Source organism: Thermoascus crustaceus (genome assembly GCF_041956765.1).
Source record: "Thermoascus crustaceus strain CBS 181.67 unplaced genomic scaffold VTN00scaffold_8, whole genome shotgun sequence".
Classification (NCBI taxonomy): domain Eukaryota; kingdom Fungi; phylum Ascomycota; class Eurotiomycetes; order Eurotiales; family Thermoascaceae; genus Thermoascus; species Thermoascus crustaceus.
The window spans coordinates 1,275,033-1,301,678 of NW_027192534.1; the positions used below are offsets into that span (position 1 = coordinate 1,275,033).

The 26,646-nt window shown below is 50.6% G+C and overlaps 7 protein-coding genes and 1 non-coding gene across 8 annotated transcripts; 3 read left to right on the forward strand and 5 right to left on the reverse strand.

Moving 5' to 3' along the window:
* The first annotated feature begins 443 nt into the window (after positions 1 to 443).
* Positions 444 to 515, forward strand: VTN00DRAFT_t185. The gene has a single exon. It is a non-coding gene; the product is annotated as a tRNA-Glu (tRNA).
* A 1,132-nt stretch (positions 516 to 1,647) lies between these two features.
* On the forward strand, positions 1,648 to 3,401 carry VTN00DRAFT_10015 (uncharacterized protein; the record flags this gene model as incomplete). Its single annotated transcript, XM_069426625.1, has 2 exons — positions 1,648 to 2,054; positions 2,120 to 3,401. The coding sequence occupies 2 exons, from the start codon at positions 1,648 to 1,650 to the stop codon at positions 3,399 to 3,401; spliced, it is 1,689 nt and encodes a 562-aa protein (XP_069284614.1).
* A 2,186-nt stretch (positions 3,402 to 5,587) lies between these two features.
* VTN00DRAFT_10016 (uncharacterized protein) lies at positions 5,588 to 7,067 on the reverse strand (the record flags this gene model as incomplete). The annotated part of the gene is made up of 2 exons (XM_069426626.1): positions 5,588 to 6,012; positions 6,068 to 7,067. The coding sequence occupies 2 exons, from the start codon at positions 7,065 to 7,067 to the stop codon at positions 5,588 to 5,590; spliced, it is 1,425 nt and encodes a 474-aa protein (XP_069284615.1).
* A 121-nt stretch (positions 7,068 to 7,188) lies between these two features.
* On the reverse strand, positions 7,189 to 7,822 carry VTN00DRAFT_10017 (uncharacterized protein; the record flags this gene model as incomplete). The annotated part of the gene is made up of 3 exons (XM_069426627.1): positions 7,189 to 7,231; positions 7,366 to 7,595; positions 7,661 to 7,822. The coding sequence occupies 3 exons, from the start codon at positions 7,820 to 7,822 to the stop codon at positions 7,189 to 7,191; spliced, it is 435 nt and encodes a 144-aa protein (XP_069284616.1).
* Positions 7,823 to 10,630: 2,808 nt separating this feature from the next.
* Positions 10,631 to 15,322, reverse strand: VTN00DRAFT_10018 (uncharacterized protein; the record flags this gene model as incomplete). The annotated part of the gene is made up of 4 exons (XM_069426628.1): positions 10,631 to 11,398; positions 11,469 to 12,557; positions 12,612 to 15,226; positions 15,283 to 15,322. 4 exons carry the CDS (start codon positions 15,320 to 15,322, stop codon positions 10,631 to 10,633), a joined length of 4,512 nt encoding a protein of 1,503 aa, XP_069284617.1.
* A 547-nt stretch (positions 15,323 to 15,869) lies between these two features.
* VTN00DRAFT_10019 (uncharacterized protein) lies at positions 15,870 to 20,405 on the reverse strand (the record flags this gene model as incomplete). Its single annotated transcript, XM_069426629.1, has 4 exons — positions 15,870 to 15,995; positions 16,052 to 18,635; positions 18,688 to 19,631; positions 19,689 to 20,405. The coding sequence occupies 4 exons, from the start codon at positions 20,403 to 20,405 to the stop codon at positions 15,870 to 15,872; spliced, it is 4,371 nt and encodes a 1,456-aa protein (XP_069284618.1).
* Positions 20,406 to 22,257: 1,852 nt separating this feature from the next.
* Positions 22,258 to 23,382, reverse strand: VTN00DRAFT_10020 (uncharacterized protein; the record flags this gene model as incomplete). The annotated part of the gene is made up of 1 exon (XM_069426631.1): positions 22,258 to 23,382. The coding sequence occupies one exon, from the start codon at positions 23,380 to 23,382 to the stop codon at positions 22,258 to 22,260; it is 1,125 nt and encodes a 374-aa protein (XP_069284619.1).
* A 2,082-nt stretch (positions 23,383 to 25,464) lies between these two features.
* On the forward strand, positions 25,465 to 26,566 carry VTN00DRAFT_10021 (uncharacterized protein; the record flags this gene model as incomplete). The annotated part of the gene is made up of 2 exons (XM_069426632.1): positions 25,465 to 25,565; positions 25,618 to 26,566. The coding sequence occupies 2 exons, from the start codon at positions 25,465 to 25,467 to the stop codon at positions 26,564 to 26,566; spliced, it is 1,050 nt and encodes a 349-aa protein (XP_069284620.1).
* Positions 26,567 to 26,646: the final 80 nt, after the last annotated feature.

The window sequence follows — 26,646 nt, forward strand, 5'->3', positions numbered from 1 at the left end:
TCAGTCTCCTAATCAGAAGGGCTATTTCAATTAACAATGTATATAAAGACACTCCTTAACCATGGGGATTGGGACCCCGTGGTCAACTCAAATAGCAATCCAGATAGCAACATTGCTAGTAACGGCCTATTCATTTATCTCTTTCTCTTGCTTTCTGTCTTCAAGATAAACCCAACGAGCCTCCGCCTAAGAAGTCTTAGATCCGCCGTTACATAAAGAAGGCATATTACTTACAAGAAATATGTTAGAACTATAATAGTAATAAGAGTACACACTCTACTTATATAACTTCAGAATAAAGATTTTAAGAGAGAAGAACTGTGTTATAAACTAATAGACTAAGATACTGACTAATACAGCCTTGTATAATAAATAATACCCCGCTAGACAGATAGTGTCGTTTGCGAATTAGAATTTCGATAGCCGTAACCACCACAAGAGAATCCGATATGGTGTAGTGGCTAACATCGCTGTCTCTCACACAGCAGCCGGGGGTTCGATTCCCCCTATCGGAGTCTGAATCTAAACCTCCTCCTCCGGGAGGATGCCTCCTTTTTTTTCTCTATGCTCCTGCCGCATTGCAGGATCTCTTTCAGTTCTGGTCTTTGCGCAGCCTATGCTAATACCCCGGGACGAGAAACGTGGACATAAGGAAAAGCTTACTGAGATTCAATGCATAGTATAAAATGATGCAACGCATTATAGACACAGATCTGATATAGAACAATCAAAATAAAGCATTTGTTTCATTCCAGGAGAGAAAACAGTCGAAAGGCCCCGGTGAACATCTCACGAATGGAATAAATGGAGACTGAAAACTACCAATTGGACAGACCATCTGATTAGGTTCGTCTGTTCGTCCGATGCTCAAAACGATGTGGAATGCATGGCCCCCTGGTCAATAAGCCAAACCAAGCCGTAAAAGAGTCGTACGGCAAGGTATCATATCCACGTGCTCCATGGTTTAGGAATCAATGGTATACTGGGCCAATGGCTCAAATCGAAAAGAAAGAAAAAGCCCCTCCCCTTCCCCTCCCCCCCTCACGTATTCTTCTTCTCCCTCTCCGAGGCTATCCGTATTCTTATATCAACCATTCTTTCTCCCTTCTCTTAAGTGCCTCACTTCATGGCAAATAAATAGAGGAGCCGGTTTCTTCTTCTTGAGTTTTCTTTATCATGGAATATATCGTAGAATTTACTGGAGCAGGTAGGTTTGCTGCAGTTATACATACCTCCCTGCCTTGTGTGATATATAGACAGAGGAACAACCCGTCCGGACCCACCCTCACACACAATATAAGCATAATACAAGGCCTATTATTTTCGTCAAGTATTATCCATGCCCCCTTATGTGATCGGAGAGGTTCTATCAATAGAGCCCAATGTCATGTTTCCCATGTACCTCAGAAATACAATAGTCCCATCCGATGTCGCAAAGCTGCAACGGCGGGTCTGAAAAACTCATAATAATTTGACATAGATACATGTCAGTAGTTCTATGGACAGATACTACATGAAGCTTCATTAGCACAAAAAAGAGGTGGTGCATGGAGAAACCGGCAAGAGACGTGCCTCTAATCGGCGTTTTCACTAAACGCGCCGGCTCTGCTTCGGACGGATCACGCGTTGCGCTCATTCTCAACTCACATGGATCTCCTATCGATCTTACCCGGATTCTCGACAAAGCCCTACAGTCACATTCTCCCACCCCTCGAGAGGAAACAGATCACCGTCGTCGATCTCATTACCCTCGATACCCTTGAGATTGCGAAACGTGCGCACGTTCCTCCCGCAGATGTCCGCCGGCTCTCCGCTCAGATCATCGAGGCGCTGCATTACGATCTTGGATTTCAGAAGGAGCAGCCTGAGATAGAGACCACTGACAATGGAGAACCGAGCTCGAGTAGCCGTGATGGAGTGTCTCTCAAGCCTGGCCCTTCTACGGAGCTAGATCTTTCGCGATGGAGCACCATCAGTACCCTTGACCCCGCGCTCGACGCGCTTCTGGATGGCGGGATACCGACGGGATACGTGACGGAGATAACGGGTGAGAGGTTTGTGGAAGGTTCTGCATGATATATTTTATGTGTTATTACTCACTGCGGGATATCTGTTGCAGTGGAAGCGGTAAAACGCAGTTCCTTCTAAATCTTCTCCTCACGACACAGCTCCCCGAACCTCGAGGCCTGGGAAAAAGAGCTATCTACATATCGACAGAAGCTCCATTAGCGACCGGAAGACTTTCTCAGCTCCTAGAAACCCATCCATATCTGTCTACGCTCCCTCCCAACAGCGCTCCATCCCTCGAGAATATTCTCTCCATCAATGCCATCGACCTCGAGACACAGGATCACATCCTCAGCTATCAACTGCCCGTGGCTATTTCACGTTACAATGTGGGCCTCGTTGTCATTGACTCCATTGCTGCAAACTTTCGCGCAGAGCACACGTCGAACAACATGCTCGGCATATCAACACGGTCAGGGGAACTTGCGAAACTGGGTCAATTCTTGCGGAATCTCGCCGTGAAGGAGAACATCGCAATCGTGGTCGCGAATCAGGTCTCCGATCGATTTGACACTCTGGACGGTCACCCGCGGATGAGACACACAGGCCAGGTCTCGAATTCAATGCGTGAATTTGGTGGCGGTGGCTCTCCTCTACCGAGGAGCAGGGTCGAGGGCGGCGGAAGAGGCAATCTGGACATTCCTCACTCGTCGATCCCGTCTTCTTCCCCCGGTATCCCCCCGTCGTCATCTCCGTACGTAGAGGAGGAAGGAAACCCCGATGGCTCGTATCTCGTGGGGAATCCCGCACGGAACCAAATCCTGAGTCTCGTGCACCAGCAGCGGTTCTTTACAGGGTGGGGAGATGTGCCACAGTTCGTATCTGACCGGGATATCTCTTATTATCCGGCAGCCTCGCATAAGACTCCGGCGCTGGGGTTTGTCTGGTCGACGCAGATAGCGTGTCGGATTGCATTGAAGAAAGAGGACGAGGAACATCCGCCGTTGGATAATTTTGAGGGTCTTAGCAAGCTGGCCTCTTCCATGGCTCCCGGAAGTCAGGCACGGTCATCGAACAAAGAAGATGCAAATACAGACGAGAATGTTGAGACATCGAGCAAAGAGGAGGGGTCGAGAACAGACGTCGAAGGTGACGGTAGAAGATCAGCCGTAAGAGCAGGAACACAGAGAACACCTGCATCATCACAGGTAGCAGCTGAGCGGATCACAAGACGAAGAATGAAACTTGTATTTGCTCCGTGGACTGCAGGAGCTGCGTCGACGTCAACGTCAGATGGAAAGCGCACGAGCGATGAAGGGCGGATGACGGATGTGGTCAGCGATGAGGTCGAATTTGAGATATGGAAAGGTGGCGTAAGAAGCATTGCGGCCTGACCTCTGGATAAATATTCATGAATACCCTGCCTACGCAACTGCGATTGATTACAGATGCGAGGCGTTATGATTCAATACGAGGAGGGAAGCCATCTATTTTGTCTTCATAGTTGCGGTATGGTTTATTAGTATATCTAGCGGTTTTGTTTACTTTCGTGGAATGCAGGCACTTGACCACTTTATTCTCCATATATCGCTGATTCGGTGACTACATCCATAAATGCAAGAGTTTGGATTGTCGATATAACCACGATCTTCATGTGGTAGTCCACTGTCCTCATATCAAGGCAATTGAATTTGTTTAAATTATAACCCCCTATAAAGGATTAATTATTCTTAAGAATTGCTCTTCACGGACGAAATCTGTCTCTCGATCAGTCGTTCGTGCCTGGTTCTAGCAAGACTGCGGCCCTCAGGTGCATTTTACTGTAAACCAGCTTTATCTATGAATCCCATGATAACGAGAGATTTTCGGCCATGGGGTCGTCCCTGTGTACTTGTCACATGGCCTTTTCCCCTCCAATATCTGGATAAAAGCCGCCAGGAAGAATAAGATTATCACAAACGACGAGAGCTGGTTATTTCAATCCTTATCTTGGGAGGTGGTCTATTTTGTTTGTGTTCTCTTCCAAAAGGACATAACCAGATCACTCGGACTCGAGTTAATGGACAATGAAGAAGATACCACTAGTGGTCTGTTGGCATTGAATTAGCCAGCCTGCTATTTGGCTATTTCTTTTGCTCTGAAGAAAGTGTCCATAGGCCCATGTTTTATAAGTCTGAGAAGGTAAATGCTCAACCAATCACTATAAGAACTGCATTCGGATGTGACCAGCCCTTAATATCGAAGCGTATCAAGATAGGTATATCTGCTATTATCAATCCATAAGAACCGGAACGATTAGGTACTCGAAAGTTATTGTGGACCGCACTGATTCCATAAGATCATCAGATCTGAGGTGCAAACGCTGAGGACAAAAGGCGAACCATCGCAGTAGTAGAGACAAAAGAATAGCCCATTTTCTGAAGAAGGCTGTCGAGGTTCTATGCGAAGCAACAATATCCAGATTAGGAAGGGGGTGAGATGCCTCCAATCCAGCCAGGGCTGCAGATGCAGATCTCGATCATATAAACGCATCCTTCCTCCACCTCCCCAGATGGCATCCAATCCATCTTGGATATTTACAAGAATCCTAAGTTCTCAGCAAGCAAGCAAGTTCTTTTCCCTAATGACAACGAAAAACTTGGCTTGTGCCGTCATCCATGCGTGGCATGTGTCATCAAACTTCCATTGGCATGCATGCACAGCCTGCGCGCCCCGGCTGCTCGCGGCAGCCTGAAGCTAGCCAACCCCGCACTTCCATTTACACATCCAATGCCTCCTATTCATTCTCCATCAACATCAACGTGCATCCAGTTTGGCTGTAGCTGATGAAAATTTGGATTCATGATGGTCGAGAGTCCAGTTACATGTCTATTTGCTCATCTATTCTCTTTCAGCATCCAGGCTCATCTTATCCCCAGGCCGTCTGAGGTTTCTTGTAGCACCAGTTCCGTTTCATCAACTTGAGCGCCGGCTGGACTAGTGAGATCCATCTTCTGATGAATCTCGCATGCTCTGGGGATCTTTTGCCTGGAAAACGTCAAGTCTTCCATTTCTTCACTCTGTTAATAGGTTTGCTGGTCGTCTTCAAAGACAAGAACGTTACACGAGGTATAAGGTATGCTGTACATGTGACTGTCGCATGGCTGCTTTTTGACTCTATCTCTATTCTTGTCACTTGCCCTCTATAAAAAAGTTTCCCCGCCTCTTGCTGTGACTGTCCAGCGACAACATGATCTATTTGACAATGACATATCGCATCGAGCTGAGATGTTGGAAAAAATGCGAAAAAAAACACAAGATGAGCGCACATGTTCGTCAAAGACAGGAGCACAGGCGGTAGCCTTGCTATACACAAAACAGTCGCATCAGCTTCAAGCCGTGGACAGCGACAGCGCATCGATTAGTCGCATTAAGAACGTATTTCAACTGCAGCCACAGAACCACTCCTGACGCCTCGAAACGATGAGCTCACGATATTTACGAGTGCCACATCGTGGCCGCTCGATCCGGCGAGAGTACCACGGAAGGACTCGATCATTTGTCGACCTTCAATTGATACGTCACGTCATCACATAGCCGGCTAGTTCTTCGACTCTTCCGGAGGAGGGATTTTAGCCGGAGGAACACCGATGCCGTTTCTGTTGCGGAAGAAAAGAACACCCTTGCTCTCACCCTCGGCTCCCTCGGTGGGCTCAACCCACTGGCACGTGCGGAAGCTGGTCCAAAGTGCCTTGAAGAAGCCCATTGGGCCAGTGTGAGCCTCCGAGCGGTAGTGCTTACCCATAACCTTCTTGATGGCTTCGCTCGCTTCGTCGGCGTGGTAGAACGGGATGGTGCTGACATAGTGGTGCAGAACGTGAGTCTCAATGATACCGTGGAGGAGCTGACGGCCAACGAAGCCGAATTCGCGGTCAATGGTGGCAGCAGCACCGCGAGTGAAGTTCCAAACCTCAGGCTCGTAGTGAGGGAGAGTAGGGTCGGTGTGCTGAAGGTAAGTAATGGCAACTGCAATTACACGTTAGCACAGAATTGCTATGATGGCGGATTGAAGGAAGCTTACCGAGCCAGTGGTTCACCCAGAGATACGGAATTCCATACCACACAAGAAGGTTTAGCCAGCCAAAGTTCTTTCCGAGAGCATACAGGATGGTACCCATGATGAGAAGGCCAATGTCACTCGCGACGATGAGCTTAGCATCCTTAGCCTCGTACAGAGGGCTTGAAGGGTTGAAGTGGTTGACACCCCCGAAGTATCCGTTCCTCTTGCCCTTACCACGACCCTCAGGCTGACGCTCGTGGTTGTTGTGACCAGTGACGTTGGTGAAGAGATACATGGGCCATCCAAAAAGCTGCTGGAGAACAAGGTTGCTAGCGGTCAGGATGGGGGTTTCCTCCATCAGCTCTGACAGTTCATGGGCAGCCTTGCCAATCCGAGACGCATACTCCTGCCTGGTCTTGGGCACGAACACCATGTCACGGGCGAGGTTTCCGGTAGCCTTGTGGTGCTTTCCGTGAGAGATCTTCCAGGAGAAGTAAGGAACCAGCAAGAACGAATGGCAGATAAATCCGACAGTGTCGTTGAGGACCTTTGAGGTTGAGAAAGCCTGGTGTCCGCACTCATGCGCCAGAACCCAGATACCGGTGCCAAACAGTCCTTGGAGGATAGTGTAAACAGTCCACAGGGCGACTCTCGCGGGGAGATAAGGAATCGTCTCCGGTGTCACATAGTTGTGGAAGATATAGAAAGTGACCGCCAAACAAGCCGCATCCCGAGCCACATAGTACAGACCAGTGAGACCGGAGCGCTCATAGCAGTGAGGAGGGATGGCATCACGAATGTCCTTGATTGTGTAGTTCGGAATCTCGAACTCGTTGCCGTACGTGTCGAGCATCTTGCCCTTGCGAGGTTCAGGGTCCGAAGCCATGGACGACAGTGACGTCGAGGACGGAGAGGGACGAGGACTGTCAACAGGGGACACCGAGGAGGAGCTGTTAGCGGACGAATCCGCAGTCACGTTGCGCTGTAGCGCCGTGCGCTTTGGGAGAGCTGTGGAGGACATGTCGGCTTGGACTACTGGACGTGTCCTATTTTTTATGGAAGACCTGAGGTGGCCGACGGGGAGGGAATTGCAGCAAGGTAGGGATATATACGGCACACAATTGCTGATCTGCTAAGGGGTTCTAGAAAGCTGCTCGAGAGCCTCCTATTTGATTGCGAGACGATCTGCGTCCAGTTCAGGTTAGCTGGCTGAAACCGTGTGGGCATAGTCGGTCAGCGCATTGAGCGGAGACTGAATCAAAAAACTCAATGGAAAGCAGGCGAAGTCTCAAAGTGTCAATGCTACTCTGGTCACTCACCTGCAAACAGAGGCCCGTGGTCGGTTACACACAAAGACCACCTCGTCGCTCGCGATGGCAAGCCGACCCTTGGGGGAGGATATGGAAGATATGTCGCTTGCCGAGGAGGTTATGCTCTCTGCTTCTGGCCCCCGGACCAGAGATAAAGGAGAGGGAAAGGTTGGGGAGTGAGGCGCAAGAGATGGTGTGGACTCTGGAGGATGATAAAGGGAGGAAGGGCTGGAGATCGACTGTCAGGTAAGCCACTCTGATGTACTTTTTGTATTTGGCCGTCCCGCTGGGATTTTCTCCGTACCGCGCGACAGCTCGACTGGCCCGGCCTGACCTTCAACAAAAATCGCGTATTTTTCGCGTCTTCCCTTTCCCCGCCGATACGCTGGCCAGCGATGCTCGATGCCAAGACCCTTTCTTTGGTTGTGAGCGGTAATTTTGATACCGAGGTGGACCGTGCCGACATTCAACGTCGCCATATGTGCGCTAGACACGGCTATAGATCGGCGTGCTCCATAACTTTCTTCTAGATTTTCTTTTTCTCGTAAACCCCATTCGCCGTCGTGTAAACTGCCACCGGCCGGTCTTTGCACGGTCTGGAGCCGTACTTCGCTAGAGCCCCTTGAGCGTGCTTTGATCGGGGTTTAGCCGAAACCGAAAAACGTCTATCGGCAGTCCCGAGGAACGTCGACAGGCCATCTGGAATACACTCTCTGCAGTGGCGAAGAATCAGCTGAAATGCACGCTGCATACTGAGGTCTTGAGGCTGAAACGGTGCGACGCATCATGCGTTGTGTGCTGTCACCGGCAGATTCTATTGGGGAGATCGCCTGATCCTCAGGTCGGATGGAATGCGCCCACATTTGGAACTCGATCTGTACATGCCGCGGAACACACGCAGCGGATCTGAGATGTGATTATGGCGACATATGCTGATGAGGGGTCATGGCTTAATAGGGCTTGTGAGGATGGCTTTCCTTAATCTCAGCATTTCACTTTGAACTCAAGCAAATAGATGCACACTAAGTGCCGACGGGGCTCTTGATCAACACTCCCGTCCACGTCACAAGCAGCACTGATTTCCGTCCCTTGCAGCACCGCTGCAGAATGTAGTTCCCTTGCGAGCTGTTTCTCTACCGTCCGTTACAACAAACACGGTGTTGTCATTACGCAGTATGCATGTGGAGTGGCTCGCTGGATGTTGTGGCGATATGCTACGCAGCTGAACAGGATACCAAGATACGGACTATTGGTTGTTATCGATAACTTACCGAAGGCCAGGATGAGCCTGTAATGACTTTTACAGATGACAATCTGCGGAGTGAGGGATCGTGTCCCTACAGGGCCAGGATAGGCAGTCCGCAGTCCTGGAGCGCAGCGCATGGGCACGATCAAAAGATCCTCCAGGACTGAGAGACCAACCATAGTCTGGTGATTTCCATCTTGTGCGAAACGGCGCGAGGTTCCGCAGCTCACTGAAGGTGAGGTTTTTTTGGTTTGTCTTCCGCATGAAACTCGGCGATAGCTGCCTCCGCATCGTAACGTACGGATGTATTACCAGGTACCGAGAGTGTGTGGCAGTTACTCACCGCCTTCCACGGAGCCAATCATCAACCTCCGAAGTTATAACTACACGCCGAAAAATGAGCGCCTGCGAAGAAAACACGGGTTCATCTCGACCCCACAGAAGACTGCAAAAGTTGCAATTTTGAACTGGCAGAAACAGCAAGGTGATTGAAGCTGCAGAATGCATTGTTAGTCGATTCAGAACGGATAAGGAAAATTCATATGCATTCTTTGCATGATCGGCTGCGAAGCACTAGAGACGAAAGTGATGACCGACTTCAGGTGAAACCTTTGAAACTGAAGAATCCAATTCAGTAGTCAGTGGTGCGAAATAATACGGACAGATGTTGAAACCACGTTTATAGATTTGGTTCGACTACGTTCAAGGATGGCGCTTGTTTTTGCTCTCACATGCGTTCCAATCTAACCTCAACATAGGCAGGTGTAGGACAGCGTGTCTGTGTGGAGCATTAAAGATTATTAGATGCAGAGTGGGTGCTGTAAAATAATAATCGCCATGACAGCCATGTGCGTACTGCTATGGAGTATGGAGAAGTTATGGGGACTCCACCAATTGATTCGATGTTCATTTCTTACCTAGGTAACGTACTCCGTCGATAAAACATGCACATCATGCATGCGATTCCTTCGATTAGCCGTGAGCGATCGTTCCTTTGATCTGTTCTACAATTCAACTGGAATTACACAGTAGTACTGCGTAGAGGATTTGCATTACTGACCCATGATAGATGCTTACTTACACTGTAAGTGGTAATACGGAGTTCTCACACATCATCTGTTACGCCTTCTAATGGTACACGCTATACAGTAGATGATAGGAGTGACCTGAGGATCTGCTACTACTATTCGCTCGCGTCGACCTGTCCACAAGTCGACGTCTACTACACTGTGTGCTGTACATACCAAATCCCGGCTCCTATTCCGGTGAATGATGAACCAGTTAGGGGAAAAGTTAAAGCAGAGAATAAAAATAGGGAACCCAAAAAGGCAGAGCGGAAAGCGAAACGCTCAGATCATGTCATGTGGCAGGACGAATTCCCGCCTCTCTTTTTTTTCACTTTGATTATTGTTGGGGAGGATCTTCGATTTTGTTGAGAAATTGGAGTGGTGGGGCCCATTCTGAATTCTGTCGGGACCCGAGGGCGCTAGGATCTGCGTGGTAAGGGGAAAGTTACCCAAGGGCGGGCGGGCGGGACGGGGGGTTTGCCCTGGAGTTCTTACTGTACTGGTACGGAGAAGGCTAGAAGCAGTAGTGGACGGGAGGGTCTCCGTCTGAATTTTTTTTTCTTTCCAATCCCGCCGCTCGCGTATCGTTGGAACAAGCCCTGAGCCCTATGCCCTATGCCCTACTTCCGCATACTTACCTATTATGGATATACGGTGATATCTAACTTTCCATGGATTAAGCCGATGGAGTTCCACTCTCGGAGCGGTATAATTTAAATCGTATGATGTATGAACAAATCTCGGGTTTTCCGGATGAGAATATTTGTTTTCGATGTACGGAGTCGTTTTTTTATGACAACGCCTTTTTCCCCTCTGGGAACGCTCTTCAAATCTATATTAATTTAGAATAGTTAATTATAATTGATTAGCTAACGAACAAAGGGTATGATATGTATTTATGTACAACAGCGTCCAACGTGTAACATATATAGGAGGTAGTTACTACTACTAGTTATCCTACTTACTGCCACGACGAAGAGGACGTGACTTCCCTCCTTCGTTCCGAATCCACGAGCCAGGATCCACCGGCACCAGCAGCACCGCTGCCGGTGCTCCCCGTCGGGGGTAAACTAACAGTCGTCTTCTTCAGGTCCGGCAGCACCAGGACCGTTTCCCCGTGACTCCGGTAGTCCACCTCGTTGGGGATCTGTTTTCTCTGCATCATCCCTCCTGCTGTTGCTGCTGCTGCGGGAGTAAGGGGAGGTGCTATACCACCGCCAGGTTGCACCTGGTGGTGCGTCTGTTGGTGCGGTAACGGTGACGATGGTAATGCCGATGCCGATGTCGATGACGACGACGCAAGGAACGTTTTAACCTCTATCCCCGGGAGAAGGAGGTGTCCTGCCCTCTGGGGCAGAAGCATGATGGTGAAGGTCTTAGTCTCGCCTTCTTTGGCGTTGAAGTTCCCTCTCTTTCTCCCGCCGACGAGCCAGAGTTCTGGGTTGGCGAGGATCTCATACGAGAATTCGAGGTTGCTGTTTTCGGGACTGTTGCTGTTGTTCTCCGGGGAATGCGCGCTCCATCTCCGTGTGTGTCGGAGGTGCAGCTCTGCCGCGATCACCTGGCCGACGGCTGCGTGTTGTGCATATGCAGATTGTTGATCTGTCAGATTAGCCAGCTTCAGCTCTGCGGTATGGACGACTTGGACTTCTGGGACGTCGACGGGGATGACGATGTGCTTGCTCAGGACCGATGGGTTGGGATCTGGGAGGTGGAGAACGGGGTTGGTCTGTTTTCGCGTCAGTATCGACGTCTTGTCGACAACGGAGAGATGATATTGTTAATGTGATTGATCCCACCTTGTGCCACTCAACAAGCCAAGACTTGACCTCATCGTGCAGTGACCCGGGCAGTGAGTTCAGCACCGTATCCCACTGCACGTTTCCGTAGGACAGCATCTCGACCTCCCTCACAAGTCCAATCGTCTCCATGTCGGGAGTGGACAATTGCGTACGGAAGGCCTCAACGATATGCGGGGTGAGCAAGCGAGACAGGTCACGGAATTTGCTGTTCTCGATGTCTGTTGTAAACTTCTGCTTGACTACCGACAGGCACTCCTCGTCGAGGCAGGTAAATTCTACGGTAAGTCGGAGAGGGTGCTTCGACGAGCCTCGCTTCTGCGCGCCGCCACCTTCCCCTCGCTGCTTAATCTTGAACAGGACGGATGCTGGCTGTTTCGGGAAGACATCCAGTGCGACCTTCTCATTCATGCTGGACTGTACGTCGTAGATCTCGGAGCTTGGTATGTGGCAGCTCAGGACCCGGAGGGGGATCAGCATTGCTGGGCTGATGGTGAACCTAGAAAACAATGTGTCATCCTTGAAGATATCCTGGACGTTGACGCTGACGGGCAGGGTCGAGACAATCATGCTGGTCGAGACGTAGGAGAATCGGCCGAGTTCGGTCTCGTACGCAACCTCGAGCCTCGCGGAGAGTGTCGTATGGTTCTCCTCGACGGTGTACGGTATTCTGAACCTGGCAAATGAACCTGGTCCAAATTCCGTGAACTCGAAGTTACCAGCGTCTTGATTGGCAGTGACGTTGATCTTGCCGTCCACCACCGTCGCCTCTGCGACCCTGAGGCGAAGACCGGCGGTAGCTGGCCTCACTCGGATCACTCCTTTCTTGATATCGTTCCAACCGCTTTCGAGCTCCACCTCCACAGTCCTGAGCTCTTCCAGATTGATGTGATGCGGGGTGGTTATTCTGGCTTCAAGTCCATTGGCTGGTGGGTAGCAGTAGATATATGGCCGCTTTTCCTCTTCGGTCTCCTCTGTGTCTCTGAAACCTGGGGGGAAAGCAGGATGGGTACCGTGTCCTAGCACGAAAGCGATATTGTTACAACGCATCTCAATGCGGTCCACAAAATATTTGCCCTGCAAGGTTATCTGTTTATCACGTCAGAAATGCACGTAGATAAGTCGTCTGAGGATACAACTTACAGAGGATCCGATAAGGAGCTTCGTCGTTGATGGCTTGATCACATGTTCCTCCGAGTTCTCTAACCAAACCTCGTTGCCCAGTGAGCGGTTGGCATTAACAAGTCGTATTTTTATAGAATTAATCTTGATGTCCTTCTGCAGGAAAAATCGCAAGGCTATCTGGAGTTTGAATCCGTCCTTGTCCTCGTAATGACGGATTGCCGGATTAACCTCGAGGTCACCGAAGAAGTCCGTCAAGGGAGCAGAACACTCCTTCTGAAGAGCACTAGATGCTCTAAACAGCTCTTCAACGTAGCTGGCGACAAAACTTGGCTCCGTTAATGTCGAGGAAGCGACTAACCTCTTTTGATTCCCTGTCATGTTTGCCTCCTTATTCGCCGCATATTTGGCAAGAAGCTTGAGAAGGATGCGGACGTATTCATCATTCCGCTTCGACTCTTTCAAGCATCGCGCGTACAACTCCAACATCGACCCTTCTAATATCGCCCATTGCTTGTCGCCGTAGAACGGGGCCACTTGATGGAAATAGGAAGCAGCAGTTTCGTAATCGGCCTGGCGGAATCTCAACAGGGCAATATCAACGATTGCCGTCTCCGCCGCATTCGTTCGGTTTGCTGAGACGTAATGACGGTATATTTGGTCCGTGAGCTGTTCATACAGGAGGAAAAATTTCTTCTTGGACCCAAGAGCAGCATTCAGAATAGGCAAGTCAATGCCACCCAAAGGAGATAAAACACTTCGCGTCGTTTTAGACGGTTTTGGCTTCGTTGCTTCGTTATCTTCGAGCGATACTTCTTCCAGATATCCTCCGGACTCTGAATCATCGAAAAGCAGGTTGAGATCCCTCCACCTCTGGGTCCACCCACGCCGCCAACCTATCTCTTCCAGAACTCGTCTCACGAGGAGACACAACTCGCCCCTTCCGGAAGCCAGCTCCTCAGAGCCTGTTTTTTGAGGAACAGCATTGGCAGATTTCCGGGGTGCCCCCAGCGGCGGCCGCGAGGTGGGAGCGTGAGTGTCGGCCGAAAAAATCTCTTGACTCGTTGGTCGAGGTGACCTTCCCCCTGGTCCAGAAAACAATGAGCTCGACCGTCGGGGAACGTCTGGCCTAGTCTCTGCGACCGAAGTCGCCTCAGCAGAAGCAACCTTGGAATCTCTAGATTTTTGTAGAGAAGATTCCGGCAATGGAAGGGCCGACGTGGCAGTCTGAGAGAGCACCTGGGAGCCGGCGGCATACGTCCAGGAGGAGACAAGGTTGTTGATCACTTCGGTTTTCGCCTCGTTATCCACCTCTGCCAAGCCGCACTCTAGATCATACCTCAAAGTACGAGCAGCAACTCCAATGAATTCTGTCGCCCTCTCACAAGCCTCAGCAAGGAGGGCGAGGTCCTCTGCTTTACTTTTCCCACTTGACTTCTGACCTGCCTCGTCCTCGGTCGTCAACGATGGAGCTCTAGCTGCTCGGAGAAGCAGGGTAAACTGCCTAGAGAAAAGGTAGGTGCGGAAATCAAAAATCGAAATGTCGTTAGCCAATATCTTTTCTCGATAGGGCTTTTTGTCCAAATTGAGAGGGAAATCATCAGGATCAATGGCCGGGGTCACAGATGCATCTCCATTTTCGTCCTCATTACTGTCATTAGAATCATCAGAGTCATGACTGTCATCGCCCTTGTCGGCCGAGTGCCCTGAGATAGCTTCTAGAGCCTTTTCGGCCTTTTCCTTCCAATCTTTGCTGTATGGTAGAAAGGTACCTCCATGTTTATCGCTGGTCCCAAAGATGTGCTCACGGATAGCGGTGTCCAGACCAACCGCTAGCTCGTCATAGCCGACCAGTGCATCCTCGAACAGACCAACATTCTCGAAACCTCTCGCCAGACCTTCTTTCAAGATGAAGAATGTACAGAAATTCCACCCGGGCAAGCTTCGCTGGGAGTCCTTCTCGCGAATATCCTCCTCGTATTGAGCGACACGCAGGTCGAAGGAGGTTAGAATAGAGTTCTTCATCTTCTCAATGAGGTCTTCCAGCTGATCTTGCAATTCATCAGGTCGCTGCTTTGCCTCCGGTTTGGGGAGCCGTATCTGAGCCACGCGATCTACTGCGTTCTTGGAGGAACCGTTAAAGTCGGCTTTGATCTTCTCGAGCACCGATGTAGAGCCTCGAGCGGGCCATATAGACGTGACCGGGCTCCTCCCCTCTGAGGCGTCCGAATCCTGTATGACGTGGAGGATAAGCCATTCGAACGCGTCGTGGTAATCCTGGCTGCTGACCGCACCGCTCGACTGCGGCGTGGAAGCGTGCGTCTTGATCCATTCTCGCAACAATTTCCTCGAGGATGACTTGTAGGTCTCATTATCGTCGCAGCGGAGAAGGTATATCTTCAGGTATGGGGTCTGGCGCAGTCCGGGGATTTGGTGTCGCCGGTGCGCGACTGCAGCATCGCTGGGGCGTCTCTGATCATCGGTAGCATCTTGGGAGGGGACGAGGTCGATGTGGAGCGATTCGATCGAGCGGAGGGGACGACTGGGCGATTTCCAATGGAGATTTCTCAAAGGAAGCCTCTCTGCTAGCAGAGGCTGGACGGCAGGAAGCAGACCAGAAGGATCGGTGCATTCAACTGCAAGCAGTGAGCGGGCTTCGAATCTAAAGGGTCTCCGTGGAGCTCTCACGTACCGGTCACCTTGTTAGAGCCAGCGTGCGGTGATGCGTCCATATTTCCCGAATGCTAGTCGGGTAGTAGTAACAGGCTACGACCTTCCAGCATTCCGCTTCCCCGTCGAACGACGAGTCGATCGAATATTGTGAGCTGTTGTAAGTTGTCCGCTTGTTGCGCTCGCCCTCCGCGCCGCGCTTCCCATATACCGCACAGACCACATCTTGGCATCTCCCGCCTCGACGATTTTGGGATGGAAACCCAGCCGACGCTTGCTAGCTTTCTACATGAGAAACTGACTATAGTAGATCGATGATTGTCGAATCGTGATTAAATAACGCCTATCGGCCTATTTACTAAATTCGTCCCTGCTCTCGAACAAACGGACGCTGGGGGTAAGATGTAGAGGTAAGGTACATGCAACAAACGGAAGTAATCGAAACATACAGCAGTCAAAGTGTTGCCCTGAACCCGGTATTTCCTCCGAAATTGAAATAGTCATATCCCATCATTAAGCAAAAGAAAAGAAACAGACGAGGTAATATCGAACGACACATGAACTGAGGCACTGGGGTAGAAAGAGAATCATATTGCAAAGACCCTAAATTCAAATTTCCACTGCTCCACTTGTGTAACGTCCCTTCACAAACTCGTAACCTTCGCGAAAACCTTGCCAGATACCGGGGATATAATTCCTAAGAGATGCACAAACGACCAAAAGCAGGAGAGGAATCTAGAAAAACGAACAGTTAACTTGACGGTCAAAGATACGGATATCGAGCTTCTTACCCAAAAGAAGTAGAGGTTTCGATCACTTCCAAGCCCTTTCATCCTCCGGGCCTGTTGCTGCCTAAGCTGCTCTTGTTGCTCACGGGATATTGTCTTGCGGCCAATCTTGATATCCTTGATCTCTTCTTTGACCGGCTTCGTTCTGGATGTACTTGCACTTGCACTCGCACTTGCTCTTGCTTCCTTTGCCTCGAAGTGTTGGTCTAATGCTGCCTCTGCAGCGGCCCGTGCTACCGATTCCTTTTTTACATCCACGTCTTCTCTTTCTTCTTCTTCCTTATGCGGGTACAGCTCTTCATAGGCAGGCGGTTCAGAGTGGTTGGGCGTTGAATTGCCAGTCAAGAGGTCCCACCAGCCCTCCTTTGCTGACCAAGAGGTGCTAGGTCTATGCGGAACCAGGTTACTGATGCGCCGCATCATCGGATAAGCTTGGTAGTCAGGCAAGGCTGGCATCGGCGGAAGAGCTGGCAGATTAGGGAACGCCTTCCCAACGCTCTGTTGAAACTGGTGAATTTGAGCAGCGAGCTGATCCCGCCAGGCGACCAGGGCGGCAGGCGGGGAGAAGCTCCGCGCATCCTCAACCGGTGTCGCTGGTTCGGTTGGAGTGTGGACGCCATCAGCTGGAAGACTTTCTTCTCGAGAACGGGAGTAAAAGCGCGAAGGCTTCACATCCTGGTGAAGACTCGGGCGTCGGGATGATGTATAGAAGTAGCCGGACTCGCGAGCATTTTCCGCATCAGTCCCGCGGTCATCGTCATCAGAATCGTCCGAGTCATCAATAGCATTACCGAGGGAACCAGATGCAGAGGATGTCTCCCAGAACGAGTTGAGAGAAGCAGAGCTACTTGGCCGGCGTCGTAATGAAGGAGACGAGCCGACACTACGTGAGCGATAGTGGCGTGCCGGCATCAACGCCGCCTGATAAGCGGCTAATGAAGTTGCCAGATCGGCAGGTGTGAAGTCTCTGATGCTCCGGGCACCAGCGTTTGCTCCTGCCAACCGAAGTCGATGGACAATATGGGCATGGCCACTCAAGGCGGCCAGGTGCATCGGCGTGTTTCCGTTGTTGTCCTGAACGTCTGGATTTGCGCCTCGTGCGAGGAGTCCAGCGACAAATCGAGTCAAGCCCAGTGAGGACGCGAAGTGAAGAAGGGTTTGCCCTGTTGTGCACCGTGCGTTGTACTTAGGTGCGCGGGGGCTGTCATCGAGATCAAGAAACTCGAGGTAGGTGAGCATCTTTTCATCCATTTCACTCGTCTTCCCTTGGGAACTCAGGCCAGGAACTTGTCGCTGATGGCCACCAGAGCCTCCCTGGAGATCATTTTGAAGACTCCACAGCGTATTTGGATCGCCTCCCATGATCCGCTGCGCCGTCTGGAACGCATCTGCAGGGTTTCGCAACTTCTGCCCAAGAATTCCTAAGGCCAAGCGATACATCTGGAGCTCTCTGTCATCGACATAGCGGAAGAACAGCTGCTGCTTCGGTATAATCGGCTGGGAATGCTGCTGCATCCGCCCGAAGGTTGGGTGTTCATGCTTGAATACAACAGGAACAGGGCCAGGTTGAAGAGCTGGAGGTGTGAGGCAGTTGAGACACTTATCTCCCCAGAACGTAGTGGTCGTTGCGAGAGTATCACCAAACACGACCTCCATACCGGGGTAGAAGCCGCTGCCCAGAAGCGTCACCTCTGTCCCTCCAGTGGTAGAACCTTCGGCAGGAACCAATTTATGTATGATTGATGGCAGCCGGTTACCAGCGTTCGGCATGGGCGGCCACATTTGGTTAGCTGGACTGGGTCCTAGGTTCATATTGAGATTCTGCTCCTGGAAGTTATTCCGAGTTGAGCTACCTGGAGTTCCCGGACGGCTTGGATGGTTTGAATTAGGCGCTGAGACCAGCTGCTGCTGTGACAGACTATCCAAACTCTGCTGACTGACAGGATTGAAAAAGGGATTGTCATTGCCGTTAGGAGTCGGTGGGCCGTTGCCAAACTGACCAGGCATGGATGAGGGAGTGACGAAGGGTCTTTCTGTAGGTGATGTGAAGGAACGAGAAGTAGGGAGCTGCAGGCCATTGCTTGCTGCCGACGTCGTCGAGGGGCCACTGGAGGATTGAGGTGTTTCGAGTTTCGTCATGGTCAGACCAGAAGGTAATTTTCCTGAGTTGCTGCGTTTTCGGCGCTTGCTCGAAGGCCCTTGAAATCCGGAAGGCGAGGGTTGCCTTGAAAGATTACGCGGCGTGAGAGAGCTGGGCGTGCTGGTGGCGGCGTTTTGAGGAATTGCGTAAGGACTAGGCGTTAGTGGGTACTGTGGATTATATTTCTGAAGACCCTGCAGATCCGTCGTGGAATGGGAGAGTCGAAAAGAAGGCTGTCCGACCGCTGGCGAATGAGTAACATCAAGACCAGGTGCAGAGACGAACACACCAGCGCCTGGGAGTTGCGTCCCGTCGGGGAGAGCAGAACTTGGCGGAGGCGCAGGCGCGGGAGGAGGGTGGGTTTTGTGATCGTCCGTGATCATGATGGAATTTGTTATTGCTTGGGCAATAACATTGTCCATATGGTCCTTAATAGTGAAGATGACCCTAGATATACCGTTAGCCAAAAGATCCTTAAACAGAGAACCGCAAGACGTACTGGAACCCTAGTTTCTCATTCTGATGTCTGCAGTAGCACGCGATTCGCATAGGGAGCTCGACCTGCATGGCCCCAGCGGGGACAACCGGCACTGGTATATCGGAGTAACCAGGCACAGTATTTTGAGACGGCTCCGTCCACTCCTTGATCTCGTTCGTGTTAAAAACAATGACTCGCTTCTCCTCGTCTTTCTGGAATAGTTCGTCTTCATCTGGCTTCCTTTGCTTCTTCCGTGACGCCCGCTTGCGTTCGCGTTGGATACACCCACTACAGATCTTCACTTCACCTCCATCCAACGGTTTCTCTTCTTCTGGAGATCCATCGGCCGACTTTGGGCTTGAGCCGGAAGCGCGGGTGTAAGGTTCACCGCGTGCTCTCGCAAATGCCCTCTTGAGTTTTTCCTGATCCTGCATCGCACTTGTGCAGACAAGACTCGTGTGCAGTTCAAGAATCTCAGGAGAGCGCTCTGTATCTGGTTTCGCGAGGAATTTAGGCTTCGAGATTGTGTGAGACGGTAAGCGTAATTTCTTGACACCAGCAGGCAAGGGGAAAAGAGTCATTTTGATAGGAATTTGCGTCTCCACTCGCGACTTCAGTGATGTAGGATGTACAGTCAACACGTGGCGAAGTGGAATCTCAGGTTTTAGATTACTCTGAGGCGGAGATGGGGCAAAGTTACTCGTAGCCATCATCTGCTCCTTAGACCATTCTGTCGTTCCAAAGGGCAGCCCATGGCCGAAATTCATGTTTGGGGATAATGTAGGGTTAAGTGGAGATCCGCCATTCATATTGATACCTCCAAACGTCTCTTCCAAGACCGACGATGGGGAGCGCCCGTCCCACTGGTTAGAAATTGGCCTCCCCTGGCGCGGTACCATTGATGACGACATGGGGGAGGCTTCTCTCGAGCTATGGGAGAAGAATGGAGAGCCTGACGTTGCAAACTAAACATTGATATAAGTAAGCGACTCCGAATTGGGGTGCAAAAAAAAAACACTTACGGGAGATGCCATCTTGGACTGCGCGAATTGAGTCGTACGATTGGACGGACTTCGCAATTGAGCTTTCAACATCTTTTGCGATTTCGGAAGCGGAGCAGCCTCTGTCTTCAGAGGGCTGGGACTACTGGCAGCGCTCTCAAAGTCGAAAGCGGAGTCCATGGCTTTGTTACTCGATTCAATATCGGTATCCATTGCAAATGTCCCGTCAAGAGGCGGTATGTCGGTATCTAATCCAAACAATGGTTCATCCTTCATTTGCATATAATCCGAATTCAACCACCCATTAGAAGAGTATCTCGTTCCCATCGCGTTCTCGCTGTGTACACCAGAGCTTGTCGAGGCGACCGACGTCTCACGGATATGGTTTCTGGGCGATTCTGATGAAGAGCTCCGACTCGAGTTGTCCGGGGAATCTGAAGCCGAGTCAGATTCCGGTGCACGAGGTTGATTCAGCATATCCTGACCCTGATAGGGTCTCTTCATCGCCAGATCGGAAGGGGACAAGTAGGTGTTCGCATCTTCAGCTGCTCGAGAAGCGGGGGTTCGTGAAAAAATGTCGTCGAATTCTTGACCGGCGCCGGAGGACGACGCCTGCAGCGCAGCGGGGTTAAGAAACTCCATATCGCTGTCCTGGTATGGGTTGTCCATATCGTCGTCTAAGATGATCGGATCCAGAACGGGAAACGCGGGCGAAGATGGGGGCTCCGCCGGTCTCATCCTCTCCCTATACGAGGTCGAGAGTCACAGTGGTATTATGTAGACCTAACACATCCTAAACCAGCCCGTAAAACCAGCAGTCTTCGGAGGTCTCTTTGTTGCAATCGAGGCTGAGAAGTATCGGCCAGGTTCGTGCAATCGATAAGGGCGCGCAAATCACAGACTTGACACGGCGTAGGTCCTCCAAACTCCACCGACTATGACACTGGACGACCGAACTGCCTCGCAGGCTGACGGATGAGCCCTCACTCCGAGATCAACAGAGATACAAGGGGCTTGGGAGCGATAATCGGGGAGGCAGAGTTGTCCGGCGGATAACCACGACAATTGCGTGGCCGGGGCGGTGCGCACTCTTTCGAAGGTCGAAGACTCGAGTGGTGGTTGCGGACACTGCACAGAGAGTGTCCGAACGTTGTCAGCAAGGCTTCCCTGACATGCAGAGAACGAAGAAGAAGAACAGTTCCTGGTTGCCTCGACGAGGAAGTGGTGGTAGAGGCGAGAGGCGGTCTCTCTCTGCTGTCCTGCCTTGGCCGCTCCCTGACTTGCGCGGTGAGGTCGAGTGACTCGGAGCGTGGCCGCTAAACTCGTCTAGGCGACCACGAATCATCCCGACGGCCCGTCAGCAACAAACTCCCTGACAACGCACGAGAGGACCGCGACTCTTAATACTTCTCCTTCTGCAGCCTCTGCCAGGATGTTGCGGTCGGAATTGTGAGTGTCAGCGGTACCTCGAGTGTCCTATCTATATGGGGTGCTCGTTTGTGTATACCCGCGAAGCGACGACCGTGCGCAGTGGCAACCTTGTCATAGATGAGCTTTTATTGTCGTCTGTTCCCCGCCGCACATCTTGCAGTCGCCCTGAGATCAATCGGATCTACACGGGGAGAGAAAGCAGATCGTGGGATCAATCATATGTATGAGGTCTAGGTCATTTCGCCTTTCCCTTTTTGTTCTTGCGTTGCCTCCTTAAAGTCTTATCTAGGAACCCCTCGAGACCAATTGGACATGTCGGTCGCCCGTCTACAACCTCTTGGGAACTGGGCTATCCCTACGTTTTTCTTGGGAAAACCCAAGTCACAGCAGCAGCATCAAGAGTATCATTTTGACCCGCGGCTGGCGACAAACCCTGACAACTCCGCAGGAATAATGCGGGAGTTTTCTCCGCTGATATAGGATTGTATTTGTCTTGTCGTTACGACAATGATTTCATTCTGACTGTGAACTACTCGGGAAGGCATGCTGCTTGTGCAGACGAAAGATTCATTTGACTGATTTTAAAGCCGAGAAATATTTGAGGACAGATCTATATGAGTCTGTTACGCTGCTTTCACGGAATCTGATCGTCATTCTGGATGCTCCCAAGGCATTAATAGTCAAATGTGACTTTTAGAGCTTCTGGAGGTTTCTGTCTTCGACGGTTTGCCATTGTTGATATCCGGACTGGCAAAAGCACAGAGGGGTACACTTGTTATCACACTCGCCGCATTAATTGCTCAACCGACTGCAGACATGCCACTCCTTTCACCACCCTTGCTCAGCACAGACCACCGCATTCTAAGAAACAGCACAATAATTGCCGCGATCGGATCCACGCACTCTTGGCTTTTAATATGTTGCCCAAAACCGTTTTCGAACTCGAGAAGAATAATTGGTCACAGGATTGATAGGCGTGTTTCATCTGCAGATATTGAGGACGACCAAATGAAGAAGCTTTTCCATTGATGGCTACAACGTCGGAGAAGAGTACGCAATGCTTATCGCTGTACCTAGAAGGCGCTATGTGATGATTGATACATCTAATGCATGGTACTAAAGATAAGAGTTGCTCCTCTGGATCAGAAAGCCATGATCTTCAACCATCGACATCATCGTTCTGGTTCTGCTCCTTGTTGTCGACCTCATTGTCGTCCGCCCAGTGGGTCATGCCGTAGATGGTGAGATCGGTCATGAGCCTGCCACCAGCAGAGACGTCATGAAAAGTATCAATAGCTTTCATGCCCTCGATGCCGTAGCATCCTTTGGCTTGTTCGCTGCAATCCTTCTCACTACCACTGCAAACACCGACGATTTTGGGAGCTCCGCCTATATAACCCCACATCGGACCACCAGACCATCCCGGAGATGCGAAGATGTCGGATTCTAGCTCCTTGCCTTTGTCACTGTGGAATTCGACTTCGGTGAGATTGATATTTGAAAGGAGCATCTGCGCATTTCCCTGAAAGGAATCGGTTGGATACCCGGAACTCCTCCATGTCCTCACCATATAGTTCTTAGGTTCGTTCCACCACTGCGTACCCATCCAGCCAGCGACTTCCCCAAGGGGTTCGCAGAGATGACAAATTATATAATCGATGCCGGTTACATTGAATGTATTTTTGACTCCACGGCACTGGGACACGAAGGATCCGCCGTACGGTTCAGTTCCATTGTTGTAAGCGGGTACGAACCGCATCCATCTATCTGGCCCGAAGCCCCAAGGGAAGCAGTGGCTGGCTGTCAGTATTAGATTCCTCCCAACCAGAGAAGCGGTACACCATCCTCCACTGCCTTGAGATTTCACGAAGAAAAGGCGTCCAATAGTGCTCCAAGGATACGACCTGAAGTCCAGCACCTGGTCACGATAATATAGCCCTGTTCGGTTCGGGAGTATCATGGACAGCTTTTCAGCATTCGGTGCCTTCCACGGCCTTGTTCGTGGGTTCCTCTCAACTCGCATGCCTTCGGGGATGAATCCGTTCGTTCCGCCGGAGGATACTGAATCGCCGTATGTCGCTGCCATATTCCGGTACGGCTTGATGATTTGAGTTAAAGTCACAGGATCCAGCATTTCAGAATCCAGAATTGGGATCTCCCAGGGCCCGTTACAAGATTCCCTGCCGAGTTTGATCTGCTGCGAGGGGCTATCCAAGGCATTGCTCAGAGGAAGAAACAATAGAGGCACTAAGGATAAGAAATGCATAGCAAAAACGAGTGTCATGATGTGTAACGACAGTAATCCGAAGAATCGGCTATATTGGTGCCCATTGCGTTTAAGCAAATCATTGCACGCAATGATTATGAACTCCTGATCGAAGAACTATTAACATGTTCCGGTTAAACTTCGTTCCTTCCTTTGCTGGATACAGTATTATTCATGCGCAGGAGGCCAAGAACATCACAATGGAAGCAACCACGGCCTGCAGCCAGCACTGTCAACCCAACTATCCCGCCTCCTCCCGTGGACAAATTCTTTGTAGCATTGGAATAAACAATTTGAAAGACCTGCCAACGTAAGCAACGGTGGAAAAAATGCGAATCTCGATGAGCCCAAAGCATTGATGCTGACTCCCTGCTGAAATCAAGTCATTTCGGAGGGCCTGGCACTATTGGCCATAGAGAAGTTGGGTTTGCGTTGATAGAGCAGTAGTGCCAACAGTGGGGTGCTAGTGCTATTCACGCATGAATATTCCACGTTAATGCCTCAAGAATTGGGTATATCCTTCAACTCGAGACTACCGAGCCGAGTCGGAAGTCGTCCGAAGTTGAGAGCAAGAACCTCGTGGGTTCGCTTCGATTAAGGCTGAAAGTGAAACAGGGTCATGTACCGCGACAGCCTAGACAACATCGGTATATCCCCTTTACGATCACTAAGTGAAGCCTGGTGTGGATTGTGGGAAGCACCGTGACTGTACCACATTAGACTCTTCTAGATGTGCGAGATTCAACTGGACTATTGAGCGAACAACAATTGTTCTTATTGTTCGAGGCCTTCACAGAGCGACTGTTGCTACTAATGCTAACAGTTGTTCTTTAGTCAGGACAGCAATGCATGGAAAACGAGTTTGTCTTATTGAGTAATGTCACCTGTATCCAGGAATACCCAGTAATCCTTCGGTTAGGCACTGGGGGGCCGAAAACTGCACCTACCACTAGTTCTTGGTCTCGTGTTGTGTCACTTCATCTATGGGGTTTCTTGGCGGCGGTCCATACATTCTTAGATGTCGGACCAATCTAATAGCCCATTCAGTACGTGCTACAATTGGCCTTTAGGTAATCCATGGCTTTCTTCGAGTACAACACCCATGGTCGTTGCTTCGGCTATACCCCGAGTCGAGGTAAAACCGGCTGGCTCGGAAAACCTAGTGGACGGCGAATAGAAACGGCTAAGGAAGCGCCAGAACACTCCATCAGTTCTTATCACACGGAAAAGAGGATCAGAATAGCAAAGGCTGAAGGGGTTGAGTACTTGACACTCGGACTGTCAGAGAGAGCCGCCGCACCGGGGCCGGGGGAACGTTGGTGCCGGTCATGCTATTGGGCGACGACTGGCCATGTCCCCGGACTGTTTTGTCCACTTCGGCTGACCCTTTCATTTGGAAATTGGGAAAACATCAAACAGCTAGGCCCTTGATCTCGATTTTCTGTCTCCTGCATTGACGTTTGTCGTCGAAACGGTTACAGGGACTCGGAAAAGCCACCCTAAGTGTCGTCTTGACTCGCAGGAGAAGATGTTTCTGTCTGACTACCGACTCGAGATCGAACTAGTCTGTGCCCGCCATCGATGATACATTCCCTCCTGGGAAAGGACCCGTTTTGGTTCGGATACTCATGGATAGATTCGTCTATCTATAACTCTCGGAAACCGGTCCAGCCTTACATGGATCGTCTGATTTCTCCGATGCTTGAGTAAGATGCTGTTCATGCGTCTAGGGGGTCTCAACCTACCACCGCACGAAGTGGATAGATGGCCCCTCGACTTGGAGATTTTCGCATCATTTCGTTTTGTTGACAAAGCCCCGCAGACGCCCCTGACAACCAGGTTGTTACATTTGTCTGTTTTTGATCTTGTGATTCTTTGTCCCCCGACATGTTAAATAGCTGGTGCAATCCTTCGTTAGATAGAAGGCAATGCCAGCAGGTTTCCAGGTCACTTCTTGTCGAATTCATAACTCGTCCGTTCAGTTATATTTTTCGTTCGTTACTTCACGCTTCATTGATTTCCGTTCCTTTCTCGGTCCTTCTTTCAAAATCAAGCTCAACCCGTGCCTCCACTGTCTCTTGAATAACCCACTTTTAAAAAATGTCATTCTCGAAGATACTTGCTATCGCTGGGGCCATTACCTACGCATCTTCAGCTGCCGCTCATGGTTATGTCCAGGGAATTGTTGTCGATGGCAGCTAGTATGTCACTCTGGATGGAACCTTCAGCACGTACTGTACTAACAATCAGCAGCTACGGGGGATATATGGTGACCCAATATCCCTACACCGCTCAACCTCCGGAACTCATCGCCTGGTCCACTAAAGCAACCGATCTTGGGTTTGTGGACGGCAGTGGCTATACTTCTCCTGATATCATCTGCCATAAGGGTGCTGAGCCTGGTGCCCAGAGCGCCAAAGTGGCAGCTGGAGGGACCGTTGAGCTGCAGTGGACGGCATGGCCCGAGTCTCACAAGGGCCCAGTTATTGACTACCTCGCCGCCTGCGACGGGGACTGCTCATCTGTTGATAAGACTGCACTAAAGTTCTTTAAGATTGACGAGAGTGGTCTGATTGACGGCAACGGTGCTGGAACATGGGCCTCTGATACGTTGATCAAAAATAACAACAGCTGGACTGTCACCATCCCAAGCACAATTGCTTCCGGAAACTACGTACTAAGACACGAAATAATTGCGCTCCATTCTGCCGGAAACAAAGATGGTGCTCAGAACTATCCCCAGTGTATCAACCTCGAGGTCACTGGTAGTGGCACCGAAAACCCTGCTGGCACTCTCGGAACAGCGCTTTACACAGACACTGATCCTGGCCTTCTGGTCAACATCTACCAGGGTCTGTCCAACTATTCAATCCCTGGTCCTGCTCTGTATAGCGGCAACAGTGATAACGCTGGTTCCCTCAACCCTACCACCACGCCGTCAATTCAGAATGCTGCTGCTGCTCCCTCCACTTCCACAGCATCTGTTGTCACTGATTCTTCGTCAGCCACCCAGACTGCTAGTGTCGCCGCCACGACTCCAGCCTCCACTTCGGCTGTTACAGCCTCACCAGCTCCCGATACTGGAAGCGACGTAACCAAATATCTGGATTCGATGAGCTCGGATGAGGTCCTCACCCTGGTGCGCGGGACCCTGTCTTGGCTGGTTTCTAACAAGAAACATGCGCGGGATCTTTCTCACTGATACGAAAGACGAGATGCACTGAAAATATGGAACCCCTCTTTACATTGGAAAGTGTGCTTGGCCGCAAGCTTTGACATGTT